A 14,945-nucleotide genomic window follows, 5' to 3' on the forward strand; every position below is an offset into this window, starting at 1 on the left:
AACACAGTGCGACAGTGTGGAGGTTCGCATTCCAGCTTGCGACCAAATGAATCCGCGAAATTTCCGTGGCTCTAGTGATCATGTGCTATTTTTTTTTAATACACCCCCGAACAAATGTTTTGCATTCGCCGCTGCCTCGCCGGGAGGCCCCGAGAGCGAAGCACGACGACACGCTACCTCTCCCGTCAGCTGGTACTTGATCCGGGCGTTGTAGGCGCGGTACCACGCGTCCTGGAAGACCCGGGAGAAGTCCTTGGAGTAGCGCAGCTCCCCGTGGGCCGAGTGCACCTCCGGCCCGGGCGGCGGCAGCTTCAGGTTCACCGTCGCCGACACGTCGCTGCTCGAGACGAGCCTCATCGAGCAGTTGGCCCCGGCCCTGGGGGGACAGGCGCCACTCTCCAGCGTACACTGCCGTTTATCCAGCACGATTTCAACTAGGACACTTAAATTTATATACAGTGCAATCACAAGGCCGTTTATCCAGCACGATTTCAACTAGGACACTTAAATTTATATACAGTGCAATCACAAGGCCGTTTATCCAGCACGATTTCAACTAGGACACTTAAATTTATATACAGTACAATCACAAGGCCGTTTATCCAGCACAATTTCAACTAGGACACTTAAATTTATATACAGTGCAATCACAAGGCCGTTTATCCAGCACGATTTCAACTAGGACACTTAAATTTATATACAGTACAATCACAAGGCCGTATATCCAGCACGATTTCAACTAGGACACTTAAGAAACTTATATACAGTGCAATCACATTTGAAAACAAGTTTTAATAAGATGCTCAAGAAAGTTAATGCAGATGAGTGTTACGGTTTAAAAAAAAAAAAAAGACTGACATCATGTTGCGTCCACGATTCAGATCTCTTCTTCAAAAACTCATTACGGAAATGTAACCACCTAGAAAACAGGAAACACTGTACTGGAAGGGAAACTGGAAGGGAAACTGACAGTAAAAATAAGCTCTGCGCGAGCTAAAAGCACAGGCAGGGTATTAACACAACTAAGGTCAACACCTACAATCCACTCCTAAAATCAGGTCGCGAGCGCTCAACTGGTGCCGAATTACAGAATGTGGCAAATCATAGAATTTCGGATTATAGCCCTGTCACTGTATGTGTTGTGCATCATCTGTTTTTGGTATAATTATTCAAAGGTTAGCAGCATTTTTTTTTTTCCTGCTTCGTGTGTGTTTTTTTCAGTCCATTTAAATGATTTCAAAAGGATGGCTGCTGTTAAAAGTCAATTTGAATTAATTAAAACTAAAAAATTTGGCCAAACAAACAATTTTTTTCTAAAAGTCACCAGTGGCCGGCCTGTCTCAATTCAGTGTTCTCACCAGCACAGCATATAATAGAATCATGAATTTGAGCTTAATCTTCCACTGAAATTGCTGAGATGACTGAGGTGAAATGGGAACAGGGTTTTTGACCAAAACAGTAGGAGAAACAGCTCTCTGTACCGTCATGTTTCCCACTTGCGAAACACCCGGGTTATATCCAGTCGGCAATTGAACCCGCTTTCGCATAAAGCGGGAAAGTAATTCATTAATACTATAAGGAAAACGATGGTGCAAGTAAAAAAATACAAGAATTAGTAATCGTAAAAATTAGGTTTTACCATACTACATTTATCTTCATTTTAATTTGCTTTTTAAAGAACGCCTTAACCGCCAATCCCCACAAAGGTATCAAATAGCTCCCATCGTCAAAGACATGAAAAGCGACAGGGCGACAGGGGACGGCTGCAGTAATGGGAATTATAAGGTCGGAGAAACAAAAGAACACACAAAGTAAAAAAGACGTGCGGGAATACAGCAGGGGAACCAATGTTAGATCGCAATAGCAAAAATAACGACAGGGAGAAGAGCCGGCACAGAGAGAACGCCACGTACTGCCAGCTGTCCCGGTTGAGGCTGAGGTCGTATCCGAGGGTGAGCTGCTCGTACGACTTCCTGGGGTTCCGGACGAACATTTCCGCCCGGGCGTGCCTGTCGGAGCTCGGCGACCGGTAGCTGGTCAGCACGTTCAGCATCATGTTCTCCAAGAAGAACCACGACCACCGGCCCGTGAACTCACCCCTATGTTGCGCCACGTCGAACAATGTCTTCATCATTCCGGTTTTCGAAGTCTTCCTGAAAAGAAACGTAAAAAATTATGATTTTCAACTACACCTAGTCAGGGGTGTAATTGTGTTAGTTAGGCAGCATGTGACGCTCGCTGGTGTTTCTAGTGCGGCATCACCTCTAGGAGCAAGGCTCTGAACTAGCGAATAGTCTTCTCGTCAAGGCAACTACGAGATTTTTGTGCTGACCATAATATTAATTGGTGCATAAATTCATACCTAAAAATTATTTTTAAAACATGCATTTTGGCCATTTTTGCTCTTCTAAAATACAGTTTATAAACAAAACACGGAAACAGAACCACTGATCTGCCCCCAGCGTACTCGTGAATGCTTTTCGTAAACAGACACGACTCAGATATTTTGAACAATTTTTATTTCACAAGTTTATTTTTGAAGCTCCGCAAACGGTATGTGTGACCAGGTAGGCAGGGGGGCCCTTAAAGACCTTTTTAACCAAACATGATCAGAACCAATGCCATTTGCAATTTTTCTGTATTATTCAACATCAATAAAGTTTTAATGTTAATACCAAGAAAAATTTAATTTGCAATGCATTTAGAACAAGTTATAATGAGCTGCTTTATGGTATACACTGTATGTACACAAATATAATATCTTGCAGACACAACATGTAACCCACAATAAATCAGTAATCCACCCAAAAACATTTAAACGTGAGCAGACTGATCTTAGCCGGACTACATAATATCCAGAACTAAAGAAAGAGCCCGATTAAAGAGCATTAATTTTATTGTGAAAATAGTAAAAATACAAAAAACAAACCATTTGGCATTTAACATGAGGAAATAATTATAATTTTTAAAATATCAATAGTACCTCCAATAAATACACAAAATTAACTCAAGTAGTTATGAAAAATTTTTTGATGATGATAATATGAGTAGGGATGGGAGGTAGTGATGGCTGATGGGTGATATGGATAAACACCTATACCTATCCATTTACCTACACATTTCTTTAACAGATCCGATAACCAATACAAAACCGATTCAATACTTTTGTAAATAATCACAGTGCAATTTTTTTTAAGTAATAAGTTGTAAACAACCCAGTGTTTTTCCCCACTTGTTTAGCAGTTTCATTTACAATTTATTATGTTATCTTATCATGTTCAGTAATAGGGTTATGTTATCTGATACCTAGATACCATTTAAATACCAGCTTCTTATTCCATTTGAGAAGTATTTGTGTATTTGCTATATGTCGTAAGATATAATTTATATTATTTTAGGTTTTTAAGTGTTTCTGATGATTCTTTTGCATTATGGTGAATGTGCCACTTGAAGTGTTACTTATTTTTTCTTTATTCGTAAATGAATGTTAACGTAATTTTATTTATCTTCTGACCATGGTTCTTTGTTTTACGAGCTGATGCAACAGTTTGCCAGTTGCGTAGTAATCAGAGGTATACAGAGTTCTGGAACCCTGAGAAAAAGACTCTGGAGTTTGTCGGAGTGCTGTTGCCTTGTACCATCATTGGCTGATATTTTTCCGTGTGTTTTTGTGATTGGTTGAAAGTTAAGTGGCACGAGCGCTCTTTGTCCTTCCAGGACAGAGGACGTTCGTGACATCTAGTCAGTATCCGTATGAGGTATTGAGTAGGGTGCATGTCGGGCATTGGCTCAGAAATAACATATACACGGTGTGAGAAGAGAATTTCACAGCTGTGGTCCGGGCGCTACCGTGAATAACAAAAATTTTTCACCTTTTGGAAAGCAATTTTGAATTTAGTGACCACATTCGTTGGTGTTAGCCCACAGCAATGTGTGAGTAAATTTGCAGTTGTTCTGAGAGTTGCTAGTAAGCACAGGATTTAATTACGAACAGTATTTTATAACCATTTTTCGGTACCTGCGAACAGGAGATTTATGTTTTGAACTGCAGTGAAGATGTTTTGTGTGACCTTGTTATATTTTCAACATGCATTTGTTCTCGTGATTAAAGATGGTGGCCATTATGACTGCGAATTTTCTCTTCAAGTATAATTAAGAAAACGTTAATATCAGTTTGTGTCAGAGAGACATTATTTCAGAAACCAATTGTAAACAGTATCATTTCTTTCGGAACTGTCATACTTTTTCAGCGCCCTACTTATTCCTTCAAGTGTTCATGAAAGTGCACTCTAGACCAAACGTTGGTTGATAGCCAAAAAAAAAAAAAGTATTTTACCACATAAAATTTGTGTATACAATACACATTTTGCCTTTGACTAATTAACATATACAACATTAAAGTATAGCCTTAATTTACAGAAAAATTGCAGTAAAAGATGCCTACGTAACTATAAACAGCTAAGTAGAGAATATGGGTGCACCTGAATGGATGAAATTACTGTCCTTTTTTCACTGGTATTCGTTTTTTAAGTACCGGTGAAAAATTACATTCAAAATTACAGAAAATTGGAAAAATCGGCAGATACCTATACTTAAACAATTACATCAGTACATCGCTAGTTAGGAGTTCTCTAAATACTGAATACCATAAATTTGGAGATGAAGAAAATACATTTAAAATTCTTTCGCATGAAAGATATTCTGATAAAAGATATGATTATAAGAAAAAAATTTATTTGACATATAATTCCATGTCAAATAATTACAAATTAAATCACACATGACTGAAAAATCTTAAAATTTATTGTTGTCAAGTTTTGCTAGAGGTATATTAAAACAGATACATTTTTTACGTAATTTTGGACACTGTTTTGTTCCACAATAGTGGTGAACTCTTCCAAATAACTAGCAGTCACTGTATGATTCTTCAAGGTGGAAAGCAATTACAAAGGACTGCATTCAGAACAGAAAAGTTCACAACTGACATAATTTTTCTTAAATTCCTCTTACCCACAATCAGTTTATATAAAAATATTTCATATATAATGTAATTACTATTAAATAAAGTTAAGATTACTTTTCTTAAGTAAATCTTGATTTAAAAAAACTTAAAGGCAGTGTAATATACTAGTTACTTTCATAACAATAAAAAAACAAGTTTTATATAAAAATATTTTTTAAGGTTTGTTTAAAAAAAGTGGCTAGATATAGAAATGACAATTCCAAACCATCAATCACCCTCAGTCTATTAAAAATTAATTAATATGTCCTGTAGTATTTGTAAGAAAAAAAAACCTTCGTAAATGACACTACTGACCACATAGGACTATTGTAATAAATAAAGGAAGTACAATATTAAAAAAAAAACAGACACCATATTTCATATGATGATGCTTACTGATTCAAGCCCATTAATGATTTATAGCAAACTTTTCTATCAAAAATCTTAGAACAGTCTGTAGAAAATATACTCACTGGTGAATACCTACGAACTTCACTTTCTCAAAATTTTCTATCCCTGACACAGCGTCGAATTCAGCTGAAATGTTGTCAAAACTCAGCATCGCAAACTTGCCGCGCCCGCTGATTAACTCGTGCTTTGGAGTTATGCCTTCAGCCAAGGACAACTGCAAACAAGCAAAAGATTAACACAACACAGTCAAAGCTACTTAATTCCGCACTTTCAGGACTACAGACATACCAGATTAGCGATTTTGCCGGTTTATTCAACATCAATGTACGTAGATTTAACAGAAATAGCAAAGAAAAGTTAAAATTCAGTACGATAATATTTAAAACAATTTGTAATATATAAAGGTAAGATTTTATGGAATTATTTTAGGCCAATTTTGTTTTAAAAACGAGACTTTTCTGTGTTATTGTTTTTATTCTTTATAAACTGTGTTTATTCAAAAAGAAGGCACCATTTTCAACAAACACAATACTTACTTGTTCAATGATACTTACCTCGCCAAATTAGTGTACTTTCAATTATACATGATGCACTTTTACAATATAATTTGTAATTTTGTAATAAGCATGTCTAACTACTGGGAACAATAAAACTGAATCAGCAAATATATGTGCGTCTATAAAATGTTCCATTACAGTAATGTACAAATTAGTAATAATAGTTTCATTATAAAAAAAAGGAAGAATATTATTTGTGTTCTAATCTATTTAGTACATTCATATTGGTAGTAACTCCATGCAAAATAATTTACATTCATTGAGTTTAATATATAAAAAGTTTAAATTTTTGTGATCTGAGTTTAGTTTTTATTAAATAAAATGATTAATTTAATGATTTATTGTTGCATTTTGGTGCTTTATGGTGTATTAACTTTCATTTCATTTCATTAACTTTCATTTTCAATGTTATTTCGGCTTTATTGCAATCCACCAAATAATCTTGTCCCTAGTAATATGCTGTGCTATGGCTGGACACTCTACGTACACAGTAGACAAAGATAAAGCCATACACCATTAATAAATAGTCAAAGATATAAAGGTAGACAGTGCAACACTTTCGTGTTGATGTGCCGGAACAGCGATACTATCGATTGCTGCTGTAGTATGAAAAAAATATATAAATCCAGAAAACACACTTTTTTTTTTTTCCACAGTTTGTTTGTTAGGATGTACAGCACGCCATTCCAAAATAGTGCCTTTTCCAGTGTTCTGAAACCTAAATAACGGAATGAACGTTTTACGTTTTTCGGGCGGTGTAATTATATGTACAATTAATCGTAATGTAACGAACGCGAGAGACCAGGTTCGGAGCTGGCTCGCGGCCCTGCACGGTCACTGACGTCACGCGCTATTCCTTGACGTAAGGCATGCCACGCGTGCCTGGCCGGATTACAAGGGTCGTGGCTACCCCCCCTCCTCCCACCACTCCCCACACATCGCCCTGCCTCGGTGCTGATATCTATCGCTGAGCGGCCTTGGGGATTCTGCGGGCCACCTGCACGGAGCAGAGTGAATTGATGCCGCCCTTCTGGACTGTTCAGGACTCGGGTTGGCCCCGGGACGACACGAATCGTCACTGCCGCTCTCGTCGGTTAGAGAAGGACGCCCAAGTACTTAAGCAGCGACACCGGCCTCCACAGGGAGTTGTGCGACGGGTGCCTCGTGAGTGCCACAATGAGTTCCGCGACAGTGCAGTGAGAGTTCCAAACAGATTCTCAGCGAAGGGAAGTGCGACATCGGCGAAGAGGGCGAGAGACCCTCCCCCTTAAGAGTGGCGTGATGCGGAGTTCGACCGGATCGTGAGAGTGCGGTATCTGAGCGGCGCGAGACTGTGTGTACAGACAGGCGCGAGGTGAGGGGCGAACCACTGTTCAGCCTAGCTCCAGTGAGGAGTGCGAACTGTGGAACTTGACAGACATTGTGTTTTAAGTGCTAGTGACTTGTGATCGGACAATAAGTACAATTATTTATTAATGTAAATATTAGTAATTAATAAAAAAACTGTAATAAAACCAAAACCTAATTGGGCTATCCCTTACTAACCCTGTTCTCCCCACATTATAAATCGAAACAGTACTTTAAGAAAACTGTAATAGGTAATGTAAACATGAAATTATGCTGGGTAGTGTTTGAGAAATAAAGGTACATGATTTTATGCTTATCACACATGTAAAATATATATTGAGTTATAAGAAAAGAATTGTCGTGTATTGTCCTGTCGAGTACAATCAACTTGAATTTCAAGTCAATGTCGAGCTTTAGCTACTCGCTTGACACGACTCATGTTTTCAAGTCTTACCCCATCTCCAGTTATCAGTTGAAACTAACAGAGTTCAGAGTACGACCTTCATTTCAAGACGATGACAAAAGATAAAGTGATACTTAAACTCAAGACATAAAATATTATAGCTTAGCAAAAAATTGTAAGAATACGTTAATTTTCTGAGACATTTGTGGGCCATTATTTACAACTTGCTTACATCAGCATCAATAGTCCAGTCGGTCGCAGAGCGGGCCGTGAGAATGCTGCTGGCGTTGTAAGTTATGCCGTAAGGATGGAACAATGCAGCAGAAGCGACATAGTCACGATCTTTCTTTTTCAAAAGTAATCCAATTTTATAGTCATAGTCTGCCATCTCTGGTACAAATACGAAGTTCAGCTGAAAAAAATATATACATACATAAAATTATAAGATAAAATAAAGTCATAAAAAATAACAAATCTTATGTTACAATGTGTCTTTTGTTGGCAAAGGTTATGGATGGTTGAACATTTTAGGGAAAAAAATTACATATGGTAAGTTGGTGCAATAACACAGTTACAGAAGGTACCAGTACATGTTAGAATTATAAATGTGAAAGTCTATTATCCAATTTTTCAATAAACTCCATCATTAAAAATGTTGAAGAGTACAAATTGAAAGGTTAATTTTTGTCAGCCTTAGCCCATGTATAATTGTTAAACACATTCCTAACAACTGCAAAAGTAGATTAATCAGTATTACAGCACCAAACTATTTGGAAAACAGGACCAATCAAAGAGAATTGTACAGCCAGTTAAATATTTAAGTTTACATCACAGTAATTTAGTTTTATGCTCAATTAGTTGAGAAATGAGTGCTTGATGTTAATTACTTAATTTCATCAGGATCAGATAGCACTGGATAAAAAAAAATTACCTAAGTTTTACACTTTGTCCAAGTTAAGTTGAATGAATACAGTCATATATCATATGCATCCATGTATGAATTGCATATTTAATTTTGGGCAGAAAGAAATATTGCCCCCGAATAAGGGTCATATCATGCATGTGTCTTCACTGAAGTTCCATGGATACAAGTGAAGTCTTTGTGATCCGTGTCTCAGCTTATTGGCACATACGAAATACAGCACAGGTGTCGACCCACATTTTTCTTTGTCTGTTTACTACGGGAGGGTGTAAGGCGGCCCACTTCTCCCTCCCCGCCTTCCCCTGTATTTACAACCCCTCCAATTCCCCGCATCACTGAAGAAAAAACGAAGGAGAAGACTACAATCTTTTTTTTCCTAACCTAACTGAAACATACGTGTATTTTTTTTTGGGATGGGTCTGGGTTAGGGAAGAGACTAGGTGCGTCCCAGGCCGAAGCCTTTACGCCTGATCATGCTGTGTTTTCAGCCGTGCAGAAAGGGTAGCATGCAAGGTGTGCTTTGTTCGGGGATTTGGCCAGCCATGACAGCGATTGATGTCATGACTAACTCCGCTACCTTAAATCCAAGACTGTAACTAGTTAAGTTTGGGCCCGGGTAAAAACCCTGGGGTCATTCATGCGGGGTTAGATACTGCAAGCGTGAAGCAGACGAGTTCGGTATATGACAAGAAGGATGGTCCAGGAAGAAGAGTTGGTCAGAAGGCAGAAAGTATCAACCGGAGTCGGGAGCTTGGGCCTTGCGGCTCGCATTGGTGCTCGTTTGCATCTGGATTTGTACCAGTGATGCATGTGCCCCTGGTCGCGGGTGACAGAATCCGACGCCCTTCATGCTTGTAGTAAGCACGTCTGCTTAAAGCTAGGAAAGAAGAATGTGTTGAGCACCTAAAAAATAATTTTAATTTAATTACATTAATTAATCACGAGCTGGCACATCGGATCTCACTCCAGAAGGGATAGAGCAACATGTCGCATGTCGCCTGTCGCCAGTAAAAGGCTGTTGCTGCTATTTCTTATACCCTTGTTTCCCTTTCGTCCATTGTATTTTATTTTTTTTACCCATCTCTTTGCCAAACCACAAGCTACTCTTTTTAAAGTTCTTTCTATAAAAACCTAGCATTCACGTTAACCGGCAAACTTATGCGGGGCTGGAGGAATATAAAAGGTACACTTATAAACACCAATGATGCCTGCAGTGTTGTCAAGGAATGATCAGATGAAAGCGTGGGAAATGTCATGCAAGAACAAATAATGTTGCATCATAAAAACGTTGATTGTGAAAGGTGCGAGTTCGTAGGATATTTTCAACTATGAGAAGGAGAAATAACCGTCAACACTGACAGATAGCCCCACGCACATGCACATACATACTCTTGTTCTCTCTCTCTCTCTGGCTGGTTGCTTTTAGATTTTCCCCTCCTCACTCTGCCTAATATCCTCTCTATTGCACACAAACAGTCCCTTTCATAATGGAGTCGACATACCTGTCTTACACTGGGGAAGATCAGGGTTTAAGTATTACTGGCTGTGTTAAAGTTTACCTTCCATATACACACACACGAACACGTACACGCACGCGCACACACACCCACGTACCTTCACACCCAAACACCCACACGCACATATGCACATGCACACATACATGCACACATACACGCACACACGCACACACACACACACGCTTAGGCTTTGTACAGTGGTTAGATCACTTTCTTGGGCCTCAAGCAAATGTTTTAATAATCTTTGCCGATAATGGCGCTTCTGGTCGACTGTGATAATACGGAACCTCGGTTAATCGAAGATCAGTTAATCGAAACTCTACTATTCTTCGACATGAATCTACAAATAGTTAACCAAGAGTGTGAGTACCTGAAGCAGTTTGCTGGGCACCAATCGTATGTCCCCGGAGACATCCGCCTGCAGGTCCACATCGGAGTAGGTCCCTCGGAAGAGACTGACTCCGGCTCCGGAGGAGGTGAGAGTTCCGCTCAACCTCCCGTTCCTGGATCCCAACACACACACCGGCGTGACCAAGTGCCTCGACTATTTCCCGTGTTCGAGGGACCCCGCCCAGTCAGGGGTGTATCCGTGTCGGAGAGGCTTGCTGGTTCTTCCAGCCAAGTATCGCCTCCAAGAGCAAGGCTGTGGAATGGTGTGCAGTCTTTTCATCGTGCACAGGGCAACTGTGAGGTTTGAGCGGTAACCATAACATAACATGGTGGAGAAATGAGTGCTTTCAAGAACGCATTCAGGGAACACAACTTTTGGCCATTTTCACTCTCATAAAAAAAAATAAACATTAAAAAACAAAATATGGAAACAGTTATCTGTCCTAGTGTATTCTTAAATGATTTTTGTAAACAGACACAACTCGGCTATCTTGAGCAATTTTTACAATGTGTAGTTTCTTCTGAAGCTCTGCACACTGTATCTGTGACCAGGTAGCATCAAGGTACTGTTAAACACTGTTTTAAACCTTTTACACTTTGAAAACTTTAAGCCTTCTAAATTCAGAGAGTACTAGAATCTGTCACTATTTAATAAATCAGACATACCTTCTACAAATATAAAGAAGGGTTTTTATTTGTTTGCTTGTTTGTTTGAAGAAATTTTGCACTCTAGATCAAAACAAGAGGAAGGTCACTTGTCTAAAAGAGATTTCAAAAAACCAACTCCATCCACACCTTAAAACAGAATTTTGGTATTTCTTGATCAAATTTTGCACACCTGATATTCGAAATAACAGGAAATTACTGTCAACATCTGATTTTTAAAAGAAAAAAAATAGGAAGGTCTCTGTTAAATTTAAAAAAAAAATCACATTTCCCTTTCCCACTCCTTAGAACAAAATTTTGGTACTTATTAAGTTGCACATTTGACATTCAAAATGAGTTTCTGTGGTTTTGGAGAAACCTAACTTTGATACTAAAGATAGTGTTTTAAGATGAGGGCTACATACAAATGATTAATATGAAAACGTATACCAAATGATTTCATGCTTCCAGTACAAGTAAGGGCTTAAAAAATTTACCTTTTAGTCCAAAAAAATAATATATAACATCTTTACTAGTAGGAAGTTCCTTTTATAACAATTAGATATAGTTGTATTATGAATTTATTTTAAATCATTAAAAAAAAAACATAAAATAATAGAAGAAAAAATAATTTAGCTTTAAGCTAAGCAACCCAAGGGCTGTCAGCCAAAGCATCAATCATTGCAATGACTGGCCAATAAACCCCAATAGCACATATCGCTTAAAACTCTATTATGTAGCACTACATCATATCGATGGCTTAGAATGAAAACCTCGTATCTCAATTTTTTGACGAAAATACATTTTTTTTAAGTTTTTTGGCTGGAAAACCTCGTATCTCACAAAATGTTTGGCTGAAAGAAATAAAACGTGCATCCTACTGCTTTCTATCGGGGCGGGGGGGGGGGGGGGGGAGGAAAGAAACCATGTGTGTCAGTAGCACGGTTTTTTTTTGTCTCTACTGTAAAATTTGCATTTTATGAGATACGAGGTTTTCGTTCTAATCCATCGATATATTAGCTTTTAGCTAGCGGTTTTCGGTAATTAAAATTTAAATAATGTAATGGTAAAATTTTTTATTAATTTTAATATGAAATTTGTTTGAGTGATGAATAAGAAATTAATTAAAGATTTGGTGCTAGGGGAGGGGGGGGGGTTGATCCCCTAACCCCCCCCCCCCCCCCTGGCTAAGCCCCTGGCCGGCGGCGCACCGCCGCGGACCTGAGCTTGCGGATGGGGGTCTGCACTTCGACGACGAGCGCTTCGCCCTCCAGGCTGCCGTTCAGCACGAACTCCTGCCGCCGGAAGAGGGCCCGGGCGGCGAGGTGCTGGAAGCCCCTCTCCGGGGCGCTCGCGTACGTCAGGCTGCCGCTCGCGCCGGGAAGGGCGAGCGAGGGCGCCGCCAGCCGCCCGCTCGCCTGGAGCGTCCGGTCTCCGTCCCGCTGCCACGACAGCTGCACCGCCAACTGCACGACACAGGTTTCACTTTCACTCTCACTGATTGTTACGAATCATCTACGAGGTCATTATTAGGGATGTGCGAATCCTATATTTTCAGTTCGGTTCGAATCCAATTCGAATCCCTGGCAATATTTGAGATATGAATCTGATTATGAATATTAATCACTAAATAATTAAAAATAACTGATTAATTTAAAAATAATGTATGTTCTCTTTTTTCTAACTGTAACTGTAACTGGCAATTAGTTATCACACTGAGATTGAAATGTTTATAATTATGTAAACTTAATTAATAATAAACAATTTAAAATATGAAAACCAAAACATATTCGATTCTCCAACTCAATCGTAATAAACTGCACGCCACAGGGAAATCTCAGTTTTATAAACGTTTCAGCAAACGAAACCATTTTTTCTCCAATAAATAGACAAGACTTTTTTTTCTTTTAGGTATGTAATTGTTTTTAGTTTATAGTTTGCTATACGACGAAATTCGTAATTATAGTTTAAGCTCCCGAAATCTCAAAATTCTTTTAATGTCACTGTGTTAATTATTTAATTTACATATCTTTCTTTGATACATCATATTATAAATACTTACGTAATAGTAGCCTAAATTAAATTTTTCACTGCTAGTATTTTTGAGCCGTATTAAATTAATTTATAACTTTTGTAAATATTCGTAATACTGTTCGAATCCATGTACGTACGATTCCGGGTTCAGGTAATTGTGGATTCGAAGAGTACCCGAAAATATTGGGTACTCGCACATCCCTAGTCATTATATATGAACTCAAGTTGTCCACAAAAAAAACCTGATGAACCAATTTCAGAACTTTTTTTAATTAAAAGATTTTCTTACGACCATTTTTATATCACTGTGTGTATACATAATAACCAAAATTAAACATGAGCAAGTTGTTACAAAACAGAACTACCATTCACTATATTCTATATGTACATCAAAAAACCTTTTTTTTTTTCAGAGATAATTTTCACATTTTTTTTTTAAGTGGACAAACCTCCTACTATTCATATTTAATGTGGTAATGTAATCTGATGTAGTAGTAAAATGTGATTGGATAAGAGATTTGTTTTGCATGTCGATACGTCGTCTCTTGACCTTGAAGCTGTGCTTCCGAGACCAACTGCTTACGCTGGTCGTCCGCTTACCAATGCCGAGAGGCAGCTCGGAACGTACAAAAAGGAAGCGCTTGTCTGCCTGTTTGGGGTGGAGAAGTTTCAATCCTACTTAGGTGGTCAGGAATTCAATCTTTTACTGATTATCAAGTCCTCATTTGGCTATTTAATTATATAGTATTGTATATAGTATACATAGTATTACATATACTAGTATATATAGTATTGTATATAGAATATATATTATTTTATATACTACATATATCCCTCATAATATTATAAATGCAAAATTGTGTGAGTCTGTTCGTCCTTTTACACAGCAACAGAGCTACATGATTTTTTGCATATAGATTATAAGCCGGAGAGTGACAGAAACTACATATAACTATGAAATTCCATTCATGAAAAAAGGGTAGATTCAGTTTTATAATAGAAAAACATTGGAGATAGGTCAGACACACAAACAGTGAGTTTATTTCATTTCTTTTTGTCCGCCACATGGTCATATGGTAAGGTCTGGCAACTTCCTATCCTTCTTGGCGAAACCCTTCCGCTTATGAAGTTCAAAGCTGCTAGCAAACTAAAGGCGCTAACAACAGTTTAGTTCAACAAGTGGTTAGGTTTGGTTAGCTATATCCAAAATAATTAAAAATAGTCTGTACAGTTTGTTAGGTTAGCTACTTATAAAATACTTTTAAAAAGTGAGGATAGTTCATTAGATATGATTAGCTACTTTAAAAATTCTGTAAAATAATTATGAATTACCAATTCAAAATTCACCCAGGTAACATATTAACTAAACCTAACCAACAATCCTTACTTTTTATAGTATTTTTAATGTTGATAACTTAACTAACTGTCCACACCATTTCACAGTATTTTTAATGTAACAACCAAACCAACCATTCGCACAATTTCATAGTACTTTTAATGCACTTGCCTAACAACTTGTTAAAACGTCAAACAAATTCAAGTATCAAAACGCCCTCTTGGAGAATGATTGGAAACAAACCAGGAAGTAAAAAAAAAATAGAATATTTAAATTTTTTCTGGAAAATTATTTTTCTTCAGCATTACCAAACATTCTTAAGTTTCAATTCATAGCCTATGGAAAACAAATTTTACGGGAATAAATTGCAAAAATGGACAT

General features: G+C 37.9%; 1 protein-coding gene across 2 annotated transcripts in view; it reads right to left on the reverse strand.

Annotated features, from left to right (window-relative positions):
* LOC134540049 (uncharacterized) overlaps positions 1-14,945 on the reverse strand; it is a 212,193-nt gene that overhangs the window by 91,667 nt on the left and 105,581 nt on the right. For both annotated transcript variants that reach the window (XM_063382494.1, XM_063382493.1), the window contains 6 exons: positions 12,416-12,660; positions 10,530-10,662; positions 7,953-8,132; positions 5,476-5,627; positions 1,914-2,153; positions 178-376 (listed from right to left, as the gene is read on the reverse strand). In XM_063382494.1, the coding sequence (XP_063238564.1) occupies positions 178-376; positions 1,914-2,153; positions 5,476-5,627; positions 7,953-8,132; positions 10,530-10,662; positions 12,416-12,660 (1,149 nt within the window). The remainder of the gene's footprint in view (positions 1-177; positions 377-1,913; positions 2,154-5,475; positions 5,628-7,952; positions 8,133-10,529; positions 10,663-12,415; positions 12,661-14,945) is intronic.

This window comes from Bacillus rossius, chromosome 16 (assembly GCF_032445375.1).
Source record: "Bacillus rossius redtenbacheri isolate Brsri chromosome 16, Brsri_v3, whole genome shotgun sequence".
Lineage (NCBI taxonomy): Eukaryota > Metazoa > Arthropoda > Insecta > Phasmatodea > Bacillidae > Bacillus > Bacillus rossius.